This window comes from Bos indicus, chromosome 27 (genome assembly GCF_029378745.1).
Source record: "Bos indicus isolate NIAB-ARS_2022 breed Sahiwal x Tharparkar chromosome 27, NIAB-ARS_B.indTharparkar_mat_pri_1.0, whole genome shotgun sequence".
Classification (NCBI taxonomy): domain Eukaryota; kingdom Metazoa; phylum Chordata; class Mammalia; order Artiodactyla; family Bovidae; genus Bos; species Bos indicus.
This window is the reverse complement of record NC_091786.1, coordinates 24,061,889-24,083,358: the sequence shown is the minus strand read 5'-3', so window position 1 is coordinate 24,083,358 and position 21,470 is coordinate 24,061,889. Positions and strand designations below refer to the sequence as shown.

The window sequence follows — 21,470 nt, the reverse complement described above, 5'->3', positions numbered from 1 at the left end:
CAAAATCAATGCAGACGTGCAAGTTTTTGAAGAAAAGTCGTTGTTTTTTTTTTTTTTTTTTCAAGAAAACCAAATATTCTTTGGGACTATTTGATCTTTCCCTCATTTTATCCACGTTCTTTTCACATGTATTTCCTCCAAGGTAACCTTTCAGTCCCTGTTGGGATTGCAGAGAGGGTCCTATTCTCTCAGGGTTACATATGTTATTGTTTTAAAGCCCTCCATTTGTTCTGCTCATAGGATTTCAACCAGAAATGCCAGTTACCTTTGTCCCCACCATTTCTGCTATAACCTCCGGTGTATTGTTAAGAGGTTCTGTGTAGCATCTCTCTCTCTCTTTAGTTGCTAAGTCATTCCGACTCTTGCCTCCACATGGGACTGTAGCCCGCCAGGCTCCTCTGTCCATGGGATTCTCCAGGCAAGAATACTGGAGTGGGTTGCCATTTCCTTCTCCAGGGGATCTTCCCCACCCAGGGAGCAAACCCACGTCGAATGCATTGGCAGGTGGGTTCTTTACCTATGAGCCACCCGAGGAGCCCACTAACACGTTGATTACTACTGGTGATGTCCTAACCTCATTTCTTTCTTGTTCTGCACAATCTCTTGATTTAATTCACTTCCTTTTTTGTAGTGGGCTGGGTTTTAAATTATAAATATTAACTGTTTCTGGGTGAAAAAGAGTTTCTAATAAACACCTTATTACCTCTTCACTGGACCGGCCCAACAACTTTAACTTGTTAATTGTGCAGTGACTGTCCATGTAAATAGAGATGGTCATTAACTGGCTCCTCGAGTTTGCCTCTTGGGTCCGTCCACTGGACTAGGCTGGTGCTCAGGAGAAATCTGTTTTTTAAGCTCTCTGAATAGGACTAAACTGTATTTGGTCGTGGCTGAACACTATATGCCTTCTCTCTTTGGGAGTAAATGGTAAGAAACATCACTGCCAAATTTTAGAACAATGATTTTTAAATGATCTCTAGAACAGCTTGCTCTGAGCTTCATGTCCATCTTACTTGGTTGTCCTTCAGATAAACAGAAACAGTTATGTCCAAACCTAAACCCTCACGCAGATGTATTCCCTCTGATGGTGAACTACAGCACCATCTAAAGTACCCTCTTTTTTATTCTTCTCTGCCTTTCTTCATGTATTTTTATCATAAACATTGACTGAATGCTGTGTAAACCGCAATACCCAACAAGACATCAGCGATCATGAGCTCCACTGTCCATATCTAGAAAATGCTGCCATCAATTACAGACATAACGGATATATACAAACAGCCAAGGCAATAATGCGAAATATAATGTGTTACCGATCACTATGGCATTTCCATTACCAACACTTAGTCCTTCTTACAGCCTTTTTCCTGTAGATGCAAGTATCTTAAGTAAATTTCTCTGGACGTATTCACAGGTATTCCAAGGGAAGAGTCTTTCAGAGTTTATATATGGTCATTACCAAAGTTTCCTTTTGTCTTTCATTCTTACTCTCTTTCCCTCTATTTTAGGATGCTGGTGGTACCTCTTACAGGGTCAGCCTTATCAGTAGCACTGCTTCCTCTTCAGTGTGTTCTTTCCCTTAACTCATCAATTTTTGTTGTTGTTCAGTCACTCAGTCATGTCCGACTCTTTGCAACCCCATGGACTGTAGCACACCAGGCTTCCCTGTCCTTCACTATCTATTGGAGTTTTCTCAAACTCATATCCATTGAGTCGATGATGCCATCCAACCATCTCATCCTCTGTTCTCCCCTCCTCTCCTGCCTTCAATCTTTCCCAGCATCTTTTCCAATGAGTCAGCTCTTCACATAAGGTGGCCAAAGTATTAGAGTTTCAGCTTTAACATTAGTCCTTCCAATGAATATTCAGGGTTGGTTTCCTTCCGGATTGACTGGTTTGATCTCCTTGCTGTCCAAGGGACTCTCAAGAGTCTTCTCCAACACCACAGTTTGGAAGCATCAATTCTTTGATGCTCAGCCTTCTTTATGGTCCAACTCTCACATCCATACATGACTACTGGAAAAACCATAGCTTTGACTAGACGGTTCATCAGTTAGCAAGTCCTACTAATGTGATGCTCTCTCCTTATCATCTCCTGTATCTCACCCCCTCCTAAGCATCCTTAATATCATTATCTGTCTAAAGGATTTTACTAGGTTCTGTCTCTGTGAACCTGTCCAGGAAATACTAGTCTACACTCCTGCTGTGGATTTCTGGAAACCAAATCCAAATTTGTCTTTTCTCTCACTGACATAATTGTTGTTCACCATTATATTCAGGATAAAGATCTAAACTCCTTAGAAAGTTAAACTAGGTCCTACGTGGTCTGACTCTTCCAGGTTCTTATAGTATCATCCGTTCTCCCTTCCTGCCTCCCCACTGACTGTATAGTTAAGAGTGTGAAGTCAGGAATCCAACTTTCTGGTCTGAAATCCTGGCTCTGCCACTTACTAGCTATGTGACCTTGGAAAGTCACTTGTGTTCTCTGTGCCTCTGCTTCCTTATCTGTAAAATGGGGACATGGTGGTTCCTGTTTCATTTAGTTACTGTATAGATTCAATGAGTTGATATATGTTAAAATGCTTATAACAGGGCCTCAATAACAGTAAATAATTAATACACATTGTGTGTGTGTGCATGTCTTGCTATTATCATTAAGTTACTTGAAGTTCATCGAAGAGTCTCATTTCTTTTCCATATATGATGTCTGATAGCTAGAATCGCCTACTCCCATGTTTCCTGACTCACCCCTACCCTCTTCTGAGCTGTCAGCCTCTCAAGGGAGGCTTCACTGCCCCTCCCCGTGAATAGGCTGGATGAGTTGCCTCACCTACAGTTCCTATAGAACCTGTGCACACCTGGATCATAACATTCCTCACACCTGGTGTGGGCTCTGGGCATCTGTGGTTTTAAATATTTGATGATGGCCCAAAGATCTATGATGTCGTAATCAGTAATAGGTGTGTTTTATCTATTAATTTATCAATCAACTGATTGATCTGTCGATTGATAGGTATAACAGCCAAGGCATAATTAGTTTAGAGATTCAGAAGCTCAAAAGCTCTCAGGATGTATCCATACCGAAAATGAAAGTAGTACCATATTTTAATTTTCTATTTCTTTGTATGCTTCCTATATTAAACTTTGGATTCCTAAATTGGGAAACTTAAAAAATCTTTATCCCTAGCACCTTATTATATAACAGAAGTTCAGTTAGTATTTGTTGAATGAATGAATGTATCTCTTTAATACAGAAACTACTTTTTTTCCAAAAAACTAATTTTTCCCCTGAGACATAGGTTGAGGTGCTGAGTCTCTTCCCAGGAAAATACACACACTTGGTTAACCTCAAAATTTCATAAGGTTTGAGTCACCTTTGTTCTTGAAGATGGTTTCCGATTTATTCAAGGAGAAAAGAAGAAGAAATGCATTTTTAATACTAGATACCCCAAAGATGTGTGGCTGATAAAATGAAAGGACTGATCCAATTCAACTTATTAAAAGAAACATACTACCTACCCTATTTTGTCTTTGCCCAGAAACTTCTTGGAAAAGATAAAATGATTCATTTTTAAGAGAGGCAAGTTTGGATCATAATTCAGTAAACTTATGGAAAGTCAATTATCTTTACAGGTGTTTGAGGACTATGATTTGGGTGAATAGAGAAGTTCCCCACCATGCGTTCTTTTTCACCCCAGCAGCTCACACATGCCCGCTACACTATCTGAAATTCTTTTCGTTCACTACACTTTCTGACTAAGTCTCAAAACACCCTGTCCTCAGAGCCTATCTGAGAGGGTGAATGCATTTGGACACCAATGCCTGAAGGCAAGGGGCTTAGACAGTCAGGCTGGCTGGGGGCAGAGCAGCCCGTAGGTCAGGGCCGGAAGGGTGAACCTGAGGTGACGCGCTTTAAGCTTTGCCACTAGCATGGAGTTTCAGACAACGTCATCTCCTATTCCTTAAAAAACTAGGAATAAAACTGCCATATGACCCAACAATCTCACTACTAGGCATATACGCTGAGAAAATCGTAATTGAAAGAGACACATGTATACCAATGTTCATTACAGCACTATTTACAGTAGCTAGGACATGGAAGCAACCTAGATGCCCACTGACAGATGAATGGAATACACAAACTGTGGCACAGGTTTACTACGGAATGTTACTCGGCCATACAAAGGAATGTGTTTGAGTCAGTTCTAATGAGGTGGACGAACCTAGAGCCTGTTATACAAAGTGAAGTAAGTTAGAAAGAGAGAAACAAATATCATATATTAACGCATATATGTGGAATCTAGAAAGGATTCATATGATGAACCTATTTGCAGAGCAGCAGTGGAGATACAGACATAGAGAACAGACTTGCGGATACAGTGGGGGAAGAAAAGGGTGGGACGAGTTGACAGAATAGCATAGAAGCATATACAATACCATATGTAAAACAGATAGCCAGTGGGAATCCGCTCTATGATGCAGGGAGCTCAAACCTGCTCCCCTGTGACAACCTAGAGGGGTGGGATGGGGTGGGAGGTGGGAGGGAGGTTCAAGAAGGACAGGACGTATGTATGTATACATATGGCTGATTCATGTTGATGTACAGCAGAAACTAACACAGTATTTAAAGCAGTTATCCTCTAATTAAAAATAAATTAATTAAAGAAAGAACATGTGACAGACACAACACATACACACAAAACATCCTCTCCTTCATGATAAAGGCAGGCTCGAAATTGCCAAAGGAAAGATGAAATCTTTTGACTGTAACTCTTTCAAGACTCTTTCTAAGTGTTCTTCCTAAAATGCCAAACTTCGTGGCTGTCAGTGGTACAGATTGTATGCCTGCATGTGACTGAGAGACGATGGGTTATATGCACACTCTGAAGACCAGCAAGAAGTGCACAGCAGATCAGTGCTTCTTAAACAGGGATCAAGACTGGGGTGGATGGAGAGCCCCACCAAGTTCAGGGAAGCCACGTACATCCCACCCCACCATTCTGAGAATCACTGTGTGTAATAAACGGGCACAGTTTGCGGTACTGAGGTGCATATGCAAAGGACGTGAAGACCGAGGAAAGTGACTGAGAACTGTGATCAAGATGAAAGTCCATTTGCCTCATTTACAGATGAATCAGGCCCCCAAATGTTACACGACAGGCTTTTCCTACTGCACCGGGCATCTCTCCAGACCTCATTTTACACCCCAAGACCTCCCCATTACAGAGGGGTTTTCTGCATATGTCCTCTTTTTAATGTAACTCAGAGTCTTTTGATGAATTTCATGACAAACCTGTTCTATTATGTAAAAAGAAAAAAAATAAATGTGAACAGTGAAGAATAGGGGTACTTGTCAAAGTGACATGGAAATAGCTGCTAACGACAATTATTGAACAGTTAAATTGTACTGGGATGACTTAATAACATTTAGTCATATGTCTTAAAAAGTTACAGTAATTAAACCACTGGATTCGAAATTGACTCTCCATACTTGTAAATTTTGAGGAACAAGATGAAATCATCCTATTTAATTTGGGGAGAAAGTACTGGGTGTTTTACAGAAAGCTGAGGGATTGATTCAGAAACTGCTCTTATAGTTCTGGCACATTCCATATATTAACAGTTTGTTCTAATCCCTTCTTCTCTGGGTAATTCAGGCATGTCAAGAGGTCAGCATGGGCTGTAGCCGGTTCAATGGTTGTATTATGTAAAATGAACTTCAGTACTTGTTTTTTCCTAACAGAGCCTGCATTCCCTGCGAAGACGTACGCCGAGTGGCTCAGCGCATGAAAGGGCCTCGCTGTTAGATTCTCCTCTCGCTACACGCGTTTACAGTATACACTGAGGAAATTACGAGCAACAACTGTCACTCTCCGAGGGTGGAAACTGCCATGAATCAAAAAGACAAGAAGTAATTTTCTGTAATCACAAGATGACTCAGGTTAGTAGCTTTCAGTTATTACAGCAATTCACATAATATGAGCATATGCAGTAAACCTAATTAGGCCCAATTCCTATCATTTAAAAGTTATGACATTGTGATATAAAGTAAGCTGGAGTTTATTTTTGCACTAGGTGGAAAAAAGAATTTGAAAGTAGTTTTAAAATAACAAGAATGTATTCAATGTTCTATTAGAAAACAAAATGTGTTTCTAGGACGTCAGCATATTGTGAAATGATAGTTTTTTATCATACAAAAGATTGCAGTATAATTTGTATTTGAAAATAATATGTAGGTATAAGTACCATGATTTAATATTTTTGTAAATGATTAAACTCAATTATATCATGATGAAGTCTTTTTATAATGTAAATAAAGTCTCTGACCCGACTTGACCATTTTGTATTTAAAGTTTAGAATCACAGTTTGAATATATCTTTGAAATTTAAAGCAGCCCTATGCTCTTTTTAAAATATGTGTCTTCTGTGGCATTTATAATAAGAGAACAATTTACAGTATTTATATTTGTTTTCAGTTATAAAACTGGGACAATTTTGTGTCTAGGGTATATCTCTGCCTCTGCAAGGGAAGGAAATTAGGAAACACAAAACATGACTGGGAAAGCTTAGTTTTAGCCTTGGGAGCCTCTGAGAGCCTCTTGGCTCTTATCAGGGGATTAGTGATTTATGACCAAATATTGGAGGACCAGTTTATCTGGAGTAAAGCATTGTTGTCTTGCATAGGGAGCTCATTGGTTCTACACATATGTATAAAAGAGAGGTCCAATTTCAGTTCTGCCCTCCAAGAGCTTCTAAACAAGCTGGGAACATACACAGAGTTGAGAGTTCAAGACAGAATCAGGAAAAATGCTCTAAAAGTGACAGCAATAATAAATATGCAATATATAGAAATACTAGGGGAAATGATTATTTTTTATTGATAGCTATCCATAAAGTCTTTACAGAGAAGGGGGAAGCTGAGTTAGACTTCGAAGAGCAGGTTAAGATTTCAGAAGGGAAGCACTACAGATGAGAAATAGCCTGCTGACTTTAGCAAAGACCTGAATGAGGAGCTATAAACAAGGCCCACTCAGGGAAACATGAGTAGAGTTCTTTGGGTGGAGCTGAGAATTTGAGTTGTTGCAGTAAGAGGATATGGCTAGAAAGCCAGACTGAGACCAGGTCCTGGAAGCTTCTGAATGTTGGATGGAAGAGTGTAAGCTTTGTCCGAGAGAGGTCTCTTGAAGGGTTTTCAACAGGGAGAGGAGATGATCAAATGGATATTAGAGGAAAATTATCCAGTACCAGTATGAAAATAGATTCTAAACTGCTTTTCTTGAGTTCTTGGACGGAGATTACAAGCTACTTCCATCAAGCCAAGAAGAGCATCATGCAGTGTGGTCTCTGCAGTCGCCTTTTACTATAGGATATGTCTCCAGCCAGTGAATGTTAACTGAAAAGAGAGCTGCAACCTCCCTGCATTATGGCTGTATTAGAGGTGACAGGGGGACAGAGAGACTGACTAGGAAGCTGTAATAACAGCTCAGATACCAGGCTGTGGCCATTAAAAAAAAAAAGATGTAGCAGTAGCAAAGATGGCAGCAGTGCAACAATCTGCTCATCTCTTGGGCTGGCACTGGTTCCAACAGGACACTGCACCCCAGTGTTCCGTTTCCAGGGCTCCAACCAGAGTCCTTCCATCTGTGGGAGCCAAGTCCTGACGGGCCTCTAGAGGCCACAGCACCTCTCTTCCACCGTGGCACCCCCTAAGGTCCATGCTATGATCATGAAGATGCATTCAAGTCCGAAATAACTAAAGTCCTCTGCCCGCAAAACAAACTCTTCCCCAAGCAAGAAGGGATCTGTTGCGGGTATACCAAGCAGCTGATAGAATAGGAAAAAAACCTCAGAAAAGGTAAGACTTAGGAGAAACTGGAGGATATTTCCTCTAGTAATCTGGCTTCAACTATCTCTTGTCAGTTTTCCAGGGGAGAGAGAATGATTTTCTTAGATGAGGTCATGTGTCCACCCCGTCCTACATGACGACAGGCTCCAACATCACTTGGAGTCCAAAGGGAGGTACAGTTCCTCAAAGGAAGAGCAGATGGCACAGGTTTTTAGAAGTATTTAATTTCTAAAGTGTCTAGGCCTGTAAATAATGGTCATAAATGCATAGGCTCAGGCTTGGGGATAGATTACATATTCCCTAGAACCTTATATCTCCAAATGTGTTTCCACTACTACCTGTGACAGATCCTCTTACTTTTCAAACTACATGTTATTGTTAAGTACACACACACACACACACACACATGTTGACAGAAAGTGCTTTCAGCAACACCTTGATGCCTTCATGCTCTCAGGCCCCCAGACATTAGCATAGTTTCTCCCTGCCTCTCTCCTTTCCTTCCTTGGGTCACAGTATTAATTTTAAAAAGTGGGAGACAGAATTATATTCAGTTTTCTCCCAATTTAGTTCTATCTACAGTAATGAGAAAAATGTTAATGTTTATGAAGGAAAAAACAGGACAAACTTACATAGTAACAAGTGATCTTCTAATAGAACATGGCTGATAGAGTTTACTTTTCCATATCTAGGTAGATAATCCACATCTCATATGATAAGCTGTGTATTGCCCTATTTTTGGCTAAAAACATGCACACTGTCCACCCATCAAGACCAGTCACTTGGAGACCTGGGCCGGTGCTTCCAGGATCGCAGACACACACTCTGGTTGGTAAAACTTCTGCCCAGAAGTTTTCCTCTGCCCAGATCTTTTCTGATCACGTGTAATGGTCAAAGCACATCCCGTGGCTTTGCCTGAATCAAGCTGGGTGGAGAAGTGTTACCCTAGTTACACGCCCAGAACAGGAAAACCAAATATCTGTGGCCTATTACTGACCACGCTGTAGCTAGAAGCAAGAAGCACTGATGCTTCTCTGTTTGGTCCTCTCTCCACGGGGAACACACCAAGCTGCCCACCCCTCCTACTAGCTTCCTAGCACTTTCTCTCCCCTCCTCTGCTCTCCAGGGAACCACTTTCCACTGCACTTGAAATCCAAACTAGTTCTCAGATGTTCAGGGCATCACTTTCTGTGACTTATTCTTCCTTTCAAGTTTGTCAGCATGCAGACTAGGAGCCTGGCTAAAGCAAACCCCACATCCCTAGCTTCAGCTAGTGCTATAGAACCAGTCTTACTAGCTTAGTCATAGGACCAAATTCACAAGGAATCTGCATATACGTATAGTGTAGGAAGGGCTTCCCAGTTTGCATTAATGGTAAAGAACCCGCCTGCCAATGCAGGAGACTTAAGAGATGCAGGTTCCATCCCTGGGTCAGGAAGATCCCTGGAGAAGGGCATGGCAACCCCTCTGGTATTCTTGCCTGGAGAATCCTATGGGTAGAAGAGCCTGGTGGGCTTCAGGCCATAGGGTCACAAAGAGTCAGACATGACTGAAGCAACTTAGCATGCACACACGCACACAGAGGACGAAATATAAATCCATAGAGTGTCAAGGATGTCAAATTGGATGGCCCCAGCTCTGCAAATCAATTTCACAGTTAGCTACATATTCTGCAGAATATAATCTTAAGTGAAAAATACAACAAAACGGATTTATATTGTTCACAAGCTTTCAAACAGCTCTTTGAAGTTACTTGTTTATGGTAGAAGCTGGGAAACATTGGGGAAGAATAACAGAAAGGTCTCCATGTGGTGCTCTTCAAATACTACAGATTCTGAGCTTACAGATGGAGCCAGCTTGAGGGGAATCAAGCTCGTGTTGACTGTCACTTAATCGGTGTGTGCGCTCAGTCGCTAAGTTGTGTCTGACTCTTTGTGACTTCCTGGACTGTAGCCCACCAGGCTCCTCTGTCCATGGAATTCTCCAGGCAAGAATACTGGAGTGGGTTGCCACTTCCTTCTCCAGGGGAATCTTCCTAACCCAGGGATCGAACCTGGGGCTCCTACGTTTGCAGGCTGATTCTCTACCACTGAGCCACCCGGGAAGCCCTTAACACTGGCAAGTGCAATAAAGCAAAATGTATTTGTTCTACAGTTCTCAAGACTGTACTGCCTAAGTGATTCCTTAATGGGGGACACTTTTAAACAGACCTAAGTCTACTGAGATTTTGATTACAGAGAAAAGCATTCAGTGTTTGGGTTTTTCCTCATGTGTAGGCAGTTATAGGCAGCCATATGTTTACTTTGTATTCTAGTTGAGGGTGTAATATAAGCTGCTTCAGTTTGGGTGGAAGTTTTGTCAGACATCACAAATGAGATTTGTACTCTGTTAGAGTTGCCAGATTTTTTGCAGGGACTGTGGGCAGGCCCATAATAGTTAAGGACAAAGTGAAAAGTAAAAGTCACAAAGTCGTGTCTGACTCTTTGCGACCCCATGGACTATGCAGTCCATGGAATTCTCCAGGCCAGAATACTGGAGTGGGTAGCCGTTCCCTTCTCCAGGGAATCTTCCCAAACCAGGGATCGAACCCAGGTCTCCCGCAATGCAAGCAGATTCTTTACCAGCTGAGTCACCAAGAAAGCCCAAGAATACTGGAGTGGGAATCTTCCCAACCCGGGAATTGAACCAAGGTCTCCTGCACTGCAGGCAGATTCTTTACCAACTGAGCTATCAGGGAAGCCCAATTAAGGATAACCTACTGCTAATTTAAGAGTAAATCCTGAAAAGCTCTTCCTTGCAGTGAAAGGAATGATGGAATGAGAATATCATCATTCTCATCATTTGAGAATATCATCTTATCATCATTCATAAAATAGAGTGAAAGTCTGCCATTTGCAACAACGGGGATATTATGCTTATAATACTCAATGAGAGTATTATGCTCAGTGAAATAAGTCAGACAAAGAAAGATAAATACCATAAGATTTCATGTGGGATCTAAAAAATTAAACAAATGTACATAACAAAACACACACAAAAAAACAGACTCACAGATAGAAAGACCAAACTAGTGGTTAACCCACTCCAGTATTCTTGCCTGGAGAATCCGATGGACAGGGGGGCCTGGCAGCTGCAGTGCTTGGGGTCACAGAAGAGTCAGACACGACTGAAGCGACTAGACAACACAGTGGTTAACAGGAGGGCAAGGGGAGGGCAAGGTAGGGTTATGGAATTAAGAGATACAAACTAGGCATAAAACAGATAAGCAACAAGATTACACCATAGCACAGGGAAATACAGTCATCATTTCATAACAACTTTAAAAGTATAGTCAATAAAATACTGAATCACTATGTTATGAACCTGAAACTAATCTACTATTGTACATCAACTATACTTCGGTTAGAAAGAGTCGTCAATGGATTGGACGCTGAAGGTGGTGAGCGGGGACTTCCCTGGTGGTCCAGTGGTGAAGACTCCAAGCTCCTGCTGCAGGGGGAATGGGTTTGATCCCTGGTTGGGGAACTAAGATCCTACATGTCATGTACAGTGGCCATAAAAATTAAAATAAAAAAAAATTGGTGGCTGAGATTATGGAAACAATATTTACATGGTCTTTAAGTATCTCTCATCAAGATATTTCTTAAATACAAGGTGAAAGGTGGGCACTTTACAGTGGGGTAACTCCTCAGATGCTATCTGAGCCAAGTGCCTTCTATTCCCCAGAGTGACAGAGACCAGGGGGTGGGGGTGGAGGGAATACAGAGGCTGGCCAAGGACAGCACCTTCTCTTACCACATTCCCATCTGCAAGCTTGTGGGTGTCCAGGGTCCCCTCTTCCCACACTCCTCAGGATATTCTCTTACCCTCTGTACTCAGAGTCCACTCTGGTTCTTTCTTTGTTCATTTATTGAAGGTCTGCTGTGTGCCAACTACTGGGGACTTGGCATTAAATAAGATAAGCCCTTGTTACCTAGGCTCTTCCAGTCAGGGCTAGAGAAAAAACACCTAATAGACTTACAGCCCTCAGTAACCACAGAGGACGCATGGGACGCAAGAGGACAAGGGGTGGGACTCAGCCAGCTGGTGAGCAGCGGTAGGGCCGAGTGGGTTACTCAGTGATTAAAAACACTTTAATACTGATTGGTACAAAGCCACAGCCTGAGCCCTGGCCGCTGCCCTGGGATATACTCACTCACATGCCACAGGAGAATAATTAAAAGACCAAACCCTAAACAAACAGAAGCCTCGAAGACCTGCTCTTCTACTTTCCCCACTCCTTTTTATTTAAAATTTTTTTCTGCTAAATTTTTGGCTGCACTGGCTCTTCACTGCTGCCTGTGGGTGTTCTCTAGTTTTGGTGAGTGGGGGCTGCTTTCTAGCTGTGGTGCAAGGGCTTCTCGCTGTTGCAGAGTCTGGGCTCCAGGGCACACGGGCTTCAGGAGTTGTGGCACACGGGCTTAGTTTCTCCACTGCATGTGGGATCTTCCCGGACCAGGGACCAAGCCTGTGTCCCCTGCTCTGGCAGGTGGGTTCTTATCCACTGTGCCATCAGGAAAGTCCTCCCCACTGCTCTCTGATTGCCCTTATCCTGCATGGGAGGTCAGAGAAGTCCTTCTGGAAGAGGTGACGGTTGGGCCAAGAATGAATAGAAGTTAGCCAGGAAAGGCACAGAATCTGTAGCAGCCCCTGGATGAGAGAGGGTGCATCAAGTCTGAGAAACCTCGGGTCACTAAGTATGACAGGTGCCCCGACGCTGGGGAAGGAAGGTGAGAAATCGCTGCAAGAGGTAAGTGAAGGCCAGATCAGAAAGAGCCATGGATACCCTCCTGAGACACCCGGCCTTGAGCAGACAAGCGATAAAATGCCTTTGAAGAAGTCTAAGATAGGGAGCAATGGCAACCCACTCCAGTACTCTTGCCTGGAAAATCCCATGTGAGGAGCCTGGTAGGCTACAGTCCATGGGATCGCAAAGAGTTGGACACGACTGAGTGACTTCACTTTCACGCATTGGAGAGGGAAATGGCAACCCACTCCAGTGTTCTTGCCTGGAGAATCCCAGGGACGGGGGAGCCTGGTGGGCTGCAGTCTATGGGGTCACACAGAGTCGGACACGACTGACGCGACTTACCAGCAGCAGCAGCAAGATAGGGAGCAGCACAGTTTTATGTTTTTAGAAAAACAGTTGTGGCACAACTGAAGGAAAGAGACTGAAGGGACAAAAAAAAAAAAAAACATTTACAGGTAGTTGAAGTAACTGAAATAAGAAATGAGGTCTTTTCTAAGAATCAGTAGGATGTAAAGAAAATGGTTGGAATCCAAAGACATTCAAAAGGTAGAATCAATTGGGCTTTGTGATTGGCCTGGAGTTGCAAAATGCATGCTATAAAATTTTTGTCTCTTTAGCATCCAAGAGAAGAGCTTTATCCAAAGTGAACCACTGCTAAGACCTTTGTACATGTTTCCAAAATTAAGGACTCATCTTGCACAGAAACACATTACAGTTAGCTCATTCCCAAATGACTGTTTTCTGAAGTTGTACAGCTAAGAGCGATGCATCTGCTAGTCTTTCAACAACGCTGGTGAGGTTCCGGTGAAGGCTGTGTTCTTTGCAGTTTGTAAGAGAGGGAGGGGACATATGTATACCTCTGATTGATTCATGTTGATGTTTGGCAGAAACCAACACAATTCTGTCAAGCAGTTACCCTTCAATTAAAAAGTAAATATTTTTAAAAAAAAAAAAGAAAGAAAAAGAAAGGATAAAAACAGCGTAACCCTGGCAGTCGTTAAGTTCCCATTTTAGGAAACCTGCATCTCCGTCAGCCGTTTCCGGTGCCCGCTCTGAACCGCATCCCCTGGCATGGCCCCGCTCTCCCCAGGATGGACCATGCAGCCGCCCAGCTGGAGAAGCAGCACGTGCATGACGTGTATGAGAGCACCGCGCCCTACTTCAGCGACCTGCAGAGCAAAGCCTGGCCCCGCGTCCGCCAGTTCCTCCAGGAGCAGAAGCCAGGCAGTCTCATCGCTGACATAGGTAACCTGTCGGGGCCACGCAGTCTGATGTATATATACTCCATTGTGCCTTTCCTTTTCAGATTCATTTTTCATCTCTGTTCTAACCGGAAGTCTGAAACCGTGTCCTTGGCACGTTAGCACCTAGAATATTCACTTTATAGCAGAAATTCATGAGGTCTCACGAGAAAGTAGAAAAGTTCCCCGAATTAACATTTAGACAGAGGTGGTCTTCTCAGAGCCTTTGTGCATATCCTTTCACAAAATCAACCTGACCTTGGCTGAATCTGCCTGGACTGAAATGGCCGCTTGCGAATCTGACCACTTTAAATGTAGATTCCTTCACATTTGTGAGTACAGTGTTTTGGTGGCTCACCTTGAGGGGCTCCCATGCCTTCTACAGAAGAGCCAGAATTGTGTATATAGAAGAGGTTCTACCTGGCAGCTCAGACTGGTAGCTCAGACAGTTAAGAATCTGCCTGCAAAGCAGGAGACCTGGGTTCGACCCCTGGGTCAGGCAGATCCCCTGGAGAAGGGACTGGCTATCCATTCCAGTATCCTTGCCTGGGAAATCCCATGGACAGAGGAGCCTGGAGGGCTACAGTCCACAGGGTCACAAAGAGTTGGACACAACTGAGTGACTAACATACACTCAAGAAGCCCTATCACCTCTTATGAATCTCAGGAATTCTTTCCCTTAACTATTCTGTAGGTGCTTTATTATTAGAACATAAATTGGATCGTATCTTCATAATCCCTGATTTGCTGGGAAGTTTTCGGCTCAGTATGTTTTGGAATCTAGAAGTGGTAGCCACAGCCCAGGAGAGCTCAGATTAAGTTTTAAGACAAGGTATGATTCCACTGGAAGCATTCCCACCTAAATCTGCTCTCTAGCAACTGCACGCACACAGGACCTGTATGAATCCTAAGTCTGGAGTCACAAGTTCTGTTTAATTTGACATTCAATCAAAATGCTGGTAAGAGAAATAGATGTGCCCAGGGCTTTCAGCTTGTTAAAGATGGTGTGAGCAGGGCAGAATTTGAAGAAGGGGTACATGTCATGTAGAAGTGGAGAATCTTTAAAAATATCTCTATTTTGTTAACTTAAAAAAAACAAAACTGGTTTCAGAAGATGCTGTGGGTTTGGAACTCTTACCACTCATAATATAAGCAAAGTACCAGGATCTTAAATCAATTGGGATGAAAAGGTTTGGAAACAACAGAATGTATATGCTACTTTCTCATGAAAAAAAGTGCGTGTTAGTTGTTCAGTCGTGTCTGACTTTTTGCGATCCCATGGACCACAGCCCACCAGGCCCTTTTGTCCATGGAATTGGACAAATCCCATGGGGGATTTTCCAATAATTGGGGGATAATAATTGGGGGATCTTCCCAATGCAGGGATTGAACCTGGATCTCCTACATTGCTGGCAGATTCTTTACTGTCTGAGCTACCAGGGAAGCCTGATTATATCTTACATCAAAAATTCCAAATGGAGCAAAGATTTAAATATAAGAAAATAAAGTGATTAAAGGGCTAGAGGATGACTATGTTATTTTTTAAAATATTCTCAAAAGCAAAAGGCCTCTCCATGCATGACACAAAACAAGTCAGAAACCATGAAAGAAAATACAATTGATTGTCGTTATCTACAGAAGTCAGATTCTATAAAGCTCCTGTGAACCCAGAATTAGTGAACACTGAATTGGTGCCCCAAGGGGAAATACAGGATTAGGTTCCTATGAGCCTGTGGTCACAATATTTTTGTCAACTGATCAACACCTAATCTTTTTTCACGTGTGTTTCTATTTAAAGACACTCATGCACTGTCAGTACAGGCTCTGGCATTCCAAATGAACGTTAGCAAATAGATGAGCATGCAAATACTGAGTCTGTGAGTAAGGAAGATTGGCTGCATTTGGTATTTTTGACTGCATAAAATGTAAAAGGTTCTACAAGGCAAAAATCTAGACATAAATATAAGGGAAGTAAAAAACCAAAATCAAACTAGGTAAAACTAAGTGTAACATATCTGATAGGAAAAAAAGTAATTTTCTTAACCAACAGAACCTTCTTCAGAGTCAATATGAAAAAGATCAATAACTCCCAATGATGAAACCATATGAGTAAACAGTTTAAATATTAGGGGAATACAAATTGCTTAAATTTTTTTGATAGGTAATCCACTTAAATGGCTTAGTAACAAAGGTACATAAAAATGTATAGTAAGAATTATCTTCCCATCGCAGCTCCCAGCACCAAGTAATCCACATCAGAGGCACTATGCTCTTAGGTTCTCGTTTAATCTTGAGATACTTCACATAAATATAAGCATATTTGTGCATGTAAGTGTGTGCCTGGGTAGACTCACCTTTTTCAATTATACAAATTAGTATGTTATACAGACTGCTATACAGCTAGCTTTTGTCTCTTTTTGTATATTGAGATCAAAAGAATCCCCCTGGAATGTAGGAGACATAGGAGATGTGGGTTTGATCCCTGAGTCAGGAAGGTCCCCAGGAAAAGGGAATGGCAATCCACTCCAGTATTCTTGCCTGGAGAATCCCATGGACAGAGGAGCCTAGCAGAGTACAGTCCAAAGGGTTGCAAAGAGTTGGACGCGACTGAGCACAGCACAGCATAGCGTTTGTTCTTATATAGCTATTGAGTATGAAAGTTGCGTAGCTTTCTATGCTAATAACACCACACGAACAGACATGTATGTCGTTTGCTACATTTTGCTACTACGAATTACAGCACAAATAATAATCTTTAAGGATCCCTGTGCAAATCAATTTAGTAAATGTTATTTTGTGTGCTCAGTAGCTCAGTCCTGTCTGATTCTTTGTGACCCCATGGACAGTAGCCCATCAGACTCCTGTGTCCATGGAATTTTCCAGGCAAGAATACTGGAGCAGGTTGCCATTTCCTCCTCCAGGGTGTCTTCCCAGCCCAGGGATCGAAACTGTGTCTCTTGTGTCTCCTGCACTGGCTGGCAGATTCTTTACCACTGCGCTTAGAAATCCAAATGTTATTTTACTCATCTGTATCTTTTGACTTTTATGTTATTTATAGTTTTTTTACTACTCAATAGTAGGATTATTTTAATTACACAATGAAAGATAAGTTTAAAAATAAAATTGAAATTAAGAAAAATCAATAAAAAGGAAAGAATCCAAAGGCATTAGTAGAGAAAAGGAAGGAGAACAATACTGTTAGTCACTCAGTTGTGTCCGGCTCTTTGTGACACAATGGATTGTTGCCCTCCAGGCTCCTCTGTCCATGGGATTCTCCAATCAAGAATACTGGAATGGGTTGCCATGTCCTACTCCAGGGGATCTTCCCAACCCAGGGATTGAGCTTGTGTCTCTCACATTGCAGGTGGATTCTTTACCACTGAGCCACCAGGGAAGCCCATAGAACAACAGAACTATCCTCCAAAGGAAATACTTTTTCTTTCTAGGTTTTCCACTTAGTTAAAAAAATCAAGTCTATGTTGGCTAGTTTGACTGGTATTTAGATTAGCAATTTGTAATTAATGATTTGGGCTTCCCTCACAGCTCAGTTGGTAAAGAATCCACTGGCAATGCAGGAGACCCCAGTTCGATTCCTGGATCGGGAAGATCCGCTGGAGAAGGGATAGGCTACCCACTCCAGTATTGATGATTAATAAAACTTTGCATAGGTAACAAGCATGCAAGGTAACTGGGCTCCAGTTGCCCACACTGGGATACTCTACCTGCTATGCTATTTTAGTGGTGCAACTGTTTATTGGCTAAATTTTATTAAGCACATCACCCTGTTCCCCAGAGAAGCTGATCTGCTGAGGTGTGTGATGACGATTCCTGATGGGAACTATGTCTTCAGGGAGGGATCAGGAATGAAGGGAGAGCAACTGTGTCTAAATATAAAGAGCGCTGAAGATTCAAAGACAGCAGAAATGAAAGTACCCTCAGGAAATACTGTGGCTTGTACAATGAAGGCAACCTTTTCCTGAAATGGGCTACTAACTGAAGGCCATTAGAAGAGGGTACATGCCAGGGATAAACTGGGAGACTGGGACTGACATATGCACACTACTATATACAAAATAGAGAACTAATAAGAACCTGCTGAGTAGAGCACAGGGAGCTCTACTCAATAATCTGTAATAATTGATATGGGAAAGAATCTAAAAAGAAGAGGGGATATATGTATATGTATAACTGATTCACTTTCCTGTACACCTGAAACTAACACAACATTGCAAATCATCTGTTTTCCAATAAAAAATAAATAAAACAGAACCATATTTGGCTAACCAATCCCTTTTAGTATAACCTTCAGTTCAGTTCAGTTGTCACTCAGTCGTGTCCGACTCTTTGCGACCCCATGAATCACAGCATGCCAGGCCTCCCTGTCCATCACCAACTCCCGGAGTTCACTCAGACTCACGTCCATCGAGTCAGTGATGCCATCCAGCCATCTCATCCTCTGTCGTCCCCTTCTCCTGCCCCCAATCCCTCCCAGCATCAGAGTCTTTTCCAATGAGTCAACTCTTCGCATGAGGTGGCCAAAGTACTGGAGTTTCAGCTTTAGCATCACTGCTTCCAAAGAATACCCAGGACTGATCTCCTTTAGAATGGACTGGTTGGATCTCCTTGCAGTCCAAGGGACTCTCAAGAGTCTTCTCCAACACTTTATCCTTATATATAAAACTCGTATTTCTCTCAACTCAACAAAGTCTTAAACTGATAAATTATGAATAGACTATAATATTTAAAAAGAACATGGTACATGGTGGGTGTTCTTTGGGTTAAAATCTTTACTTTTATTAGTTTAGAAGCAAAATAAAGACTAGAGCTATATTCCTTTCTGAGCAAGGTGACCTTTTTACCTGACATCAGAGACAACTATCCTAACAGGATTGAAATTTTTATTTTTGTACACTTATGTGTACATAAACTAAAACTAATTTTCAATAATCAAAGTTCCTCTTTGCCTTTTAACTCTCAATTATTTTTCCCATATTCTGTGGTCAGACTTATTTTGCTAAGTCATTCTCTAATTACCATTTCTTCTCTGAGTCAATAAAAATTTAGAGCTCCTACTAAGGGGCAGGCACCATGCCTACAGAACAAAACATATTCCCGCATCTCTGACTTCAAAAGGTTTAGGAGAAATAAATAGGCTGTATTCTTCCTTTTTCCAAAGGAAAAGAGAATTCTCTTTCAGAGAAGGTCTTAGCCAAAAAGAAAAAAAAAAAACACTTCAATTTTAAAAATGTAGCTCTTTCTGCAAACTTCAGCGGGAACATTCAGATTAATTATTTCTAGCAAGTACTTACTCACCATGGGCCAAAACATCTTGCTGAACTGAGGCAATTATCTGTTTTCTTCCTTGGCTCTACTGTGGTGCAGAATACGGAATAGAGGGGGATGGAAGCACGCAGACACCTGCTATTGTTGCTCTGCAGGAGGTTATCATTTAATGAGATTTTGTAAAGGAGCATGACTGCTGTGTACAGGAGCTGCCAAATCAAAAGTGTTCTGATTTACTTCTTGTTTGTTTAAGATAATGGGGTGACTAGGCTTGGCAGTATTCTTCATTTCCTCATTAGGATAAAATCTCCCCTCTCTAGCACCTCCATGTCTGCACTTAGGAAACAGATAATTGCGCTGTATTCAGGAGTCCCATTACTATCCTTAAAAATGAATGCCATGTTGGACGAATTGGGAGGGCAGCACAGACCCACATACACTATGATGTGTAAAATAGAGAGCTAGTGGGAAGCTGCTGGATATCCCAGGGAGCTCAGCTCAGTGCCCTGTGATGACCGAGAGGCTTGGGGTTGGAGGGAGGTCCAGGAAGGAGGGGATATGTGTATACTTATAGCTGAGTCACTTCGTTGTACAGCAGAAACTAACACAGCATTGTAAAGCAATTCAATTTAAAAGAGAAAAGGTATTCATAACAACAAAAAAAAAGAAGAATGCTGTTAGAAATGAACATGAGGGAATTCCCTGGTAGTCCAGTGATTAGGACTCAGTGCTCAGGGTTCAATTCTGGTCAGGGAACTAAGATCCCTGCAAGCAGAAGAGCACAGCATCCCCCCCACACACACCAAGAAATGAATATGGGATAGATCAAGGGCATCAGGGGCACTGGAAACACTTCAGGAGATGATAAGATTTAAAAAGACCTCAGTTTCCTCATTGCTACCAGATGCTCTCTGAACACATCCCTCTAGCTCTCACATTCCATGAAGCTGTTTTTATTAGTATCTTGGAAGTAATTTCCCCTTTTATTTTTCTAAATGTATCCCCTGAGCCAGTTCAAAACAGCAGAAAAATTTACAAGATTATTTTTCTTAAAATACGAGCATTATCTTTGAAATGCTTTGGATTTCAATTTTAAAATACTTTATGGGTTATATTTTCCCCATGATTGCTCTCACATATTGGATCCTTTTTCTCAAAAGCATTCTTAGGGAGTATGGCTATGAGATCTAAAATATTTCTAAGACCTCAATCATTTACACTGAAACAATAAAGTTGGAAATCTTATTTTTTATTCACAAGCTCTCCACTGTCTCAGCTGGCATTGGCGAATCTTAATTATGTTTTTAGTGTCTCATACAATTTTGAATAGCTCCTATTTAGGAGTTATCATCAAAGAGTGTTGTGATGTATTTCAAAAGCAGCAACGGAATCATCTTTGAATAGTGGTAGCTATCTTTTAGGCAAAAAAATCTACAGCCAATGCCAGTAGGCAGGGATATAAGCTCTAATGAGCTTATGAGATCTTTAAATATTTCTGAAAAAAGAAATAGATGATATGTCTGCACTAGAACAGAGTACTAGGCACTAGACCACGGAAGGTTTTGTTTCAAGATGACCATTTCTTTATGTCACTAGCTTCTTCAGGATAGTATCAGGGAAATCTGACTGATCTAAATCTATGTGCTGTGTGAACCCTGAATTATCTGGGTCTCTGCCACCGGAAAGCGAATGTCAAAACTGGTCTATTTAAGAAAAAAATGGTTCTTTGTTAGAGGACTTCCCTGGTGGCCCAGTGGTGGAGAATCTGCCTGCCAGCGCAGGGGATGCAGGTTTGATCCTTGGTCCAGGAGGACCCCACATGCCGCAGGGCAAGCCATCAGCGCTGAGCCGGTGCTCTAGAGCCCGGGAGCTGCCACGAGAGAAGCCAGCAAGCGAGAGGCCAGCGCAGGGCAACGAAGACTGGCCCCCACTCTCCGCAACTGGAGAAAGCCCGCGCTCAGTGACCAAGAGCCAGCACAGCCATAAGTGAACAAAGAAGTTCTTTTAAAAATAAACTTACGAGAGCTAGCACTGACAACAGATTGGATAAAAAGATACTGAAACCCTTTTTTCATTCAAATTTTAAATTTCTGAAAGGCCCGTTCCATTGTATAACTTATTTTATAAGTTGTTATAGAAGTTGAAAAGTTGTTACATAGTGGCAAGTGGTAAGAAGTTTTGATAACACAAGACTAAATGCCCAGAACACATAAATCTAGAGAAAAATGTATGTGCAAGTAACTTATAAAGAGACTGGACCCTATCACTAGAATACTAGGGAACTATTATTATTAATAATAGGATGAATAAT

At 41.9% G+C, this 21,470-nt stretch overlaps 1 protein-coding gene across 7 annotated transcripts in view; it reads left to right on the top strand.

The window, feature by feature from the left end:
• Nucleotides 1-21,470, top strand: part of TRMT9B (tRNA methyltransferase 9B (putative)) — a 72,124-nt gene that overhangs the window by 36,451 nt on the left and 14,203 nt on the right. For 5 of the 7 annotated variants that reach the window (XM_070781307.1, XM_070781305.1, XM_070781310.1 and 2 more), the window contains 2 exons: nt 5,744-5,941; nt 13,726-13,880. In XM_070781307.1, coding sequence (XP_070637408.1) covers nt 13,727-13,880 — 154 coding nt within the window. In that variant the 5' untranslated portion in view covers nt 5,744-5,941; nt 13,726. Of the gene's footprint in view, nt 1-5,743; nt 5,942-13,637; nt 13,881-21,470 lie in introns of all 7 variants that reach the window. The other 2 variants (XM_019953307.2, XM_070781309.1) reach the window with 2 other exon arrangements.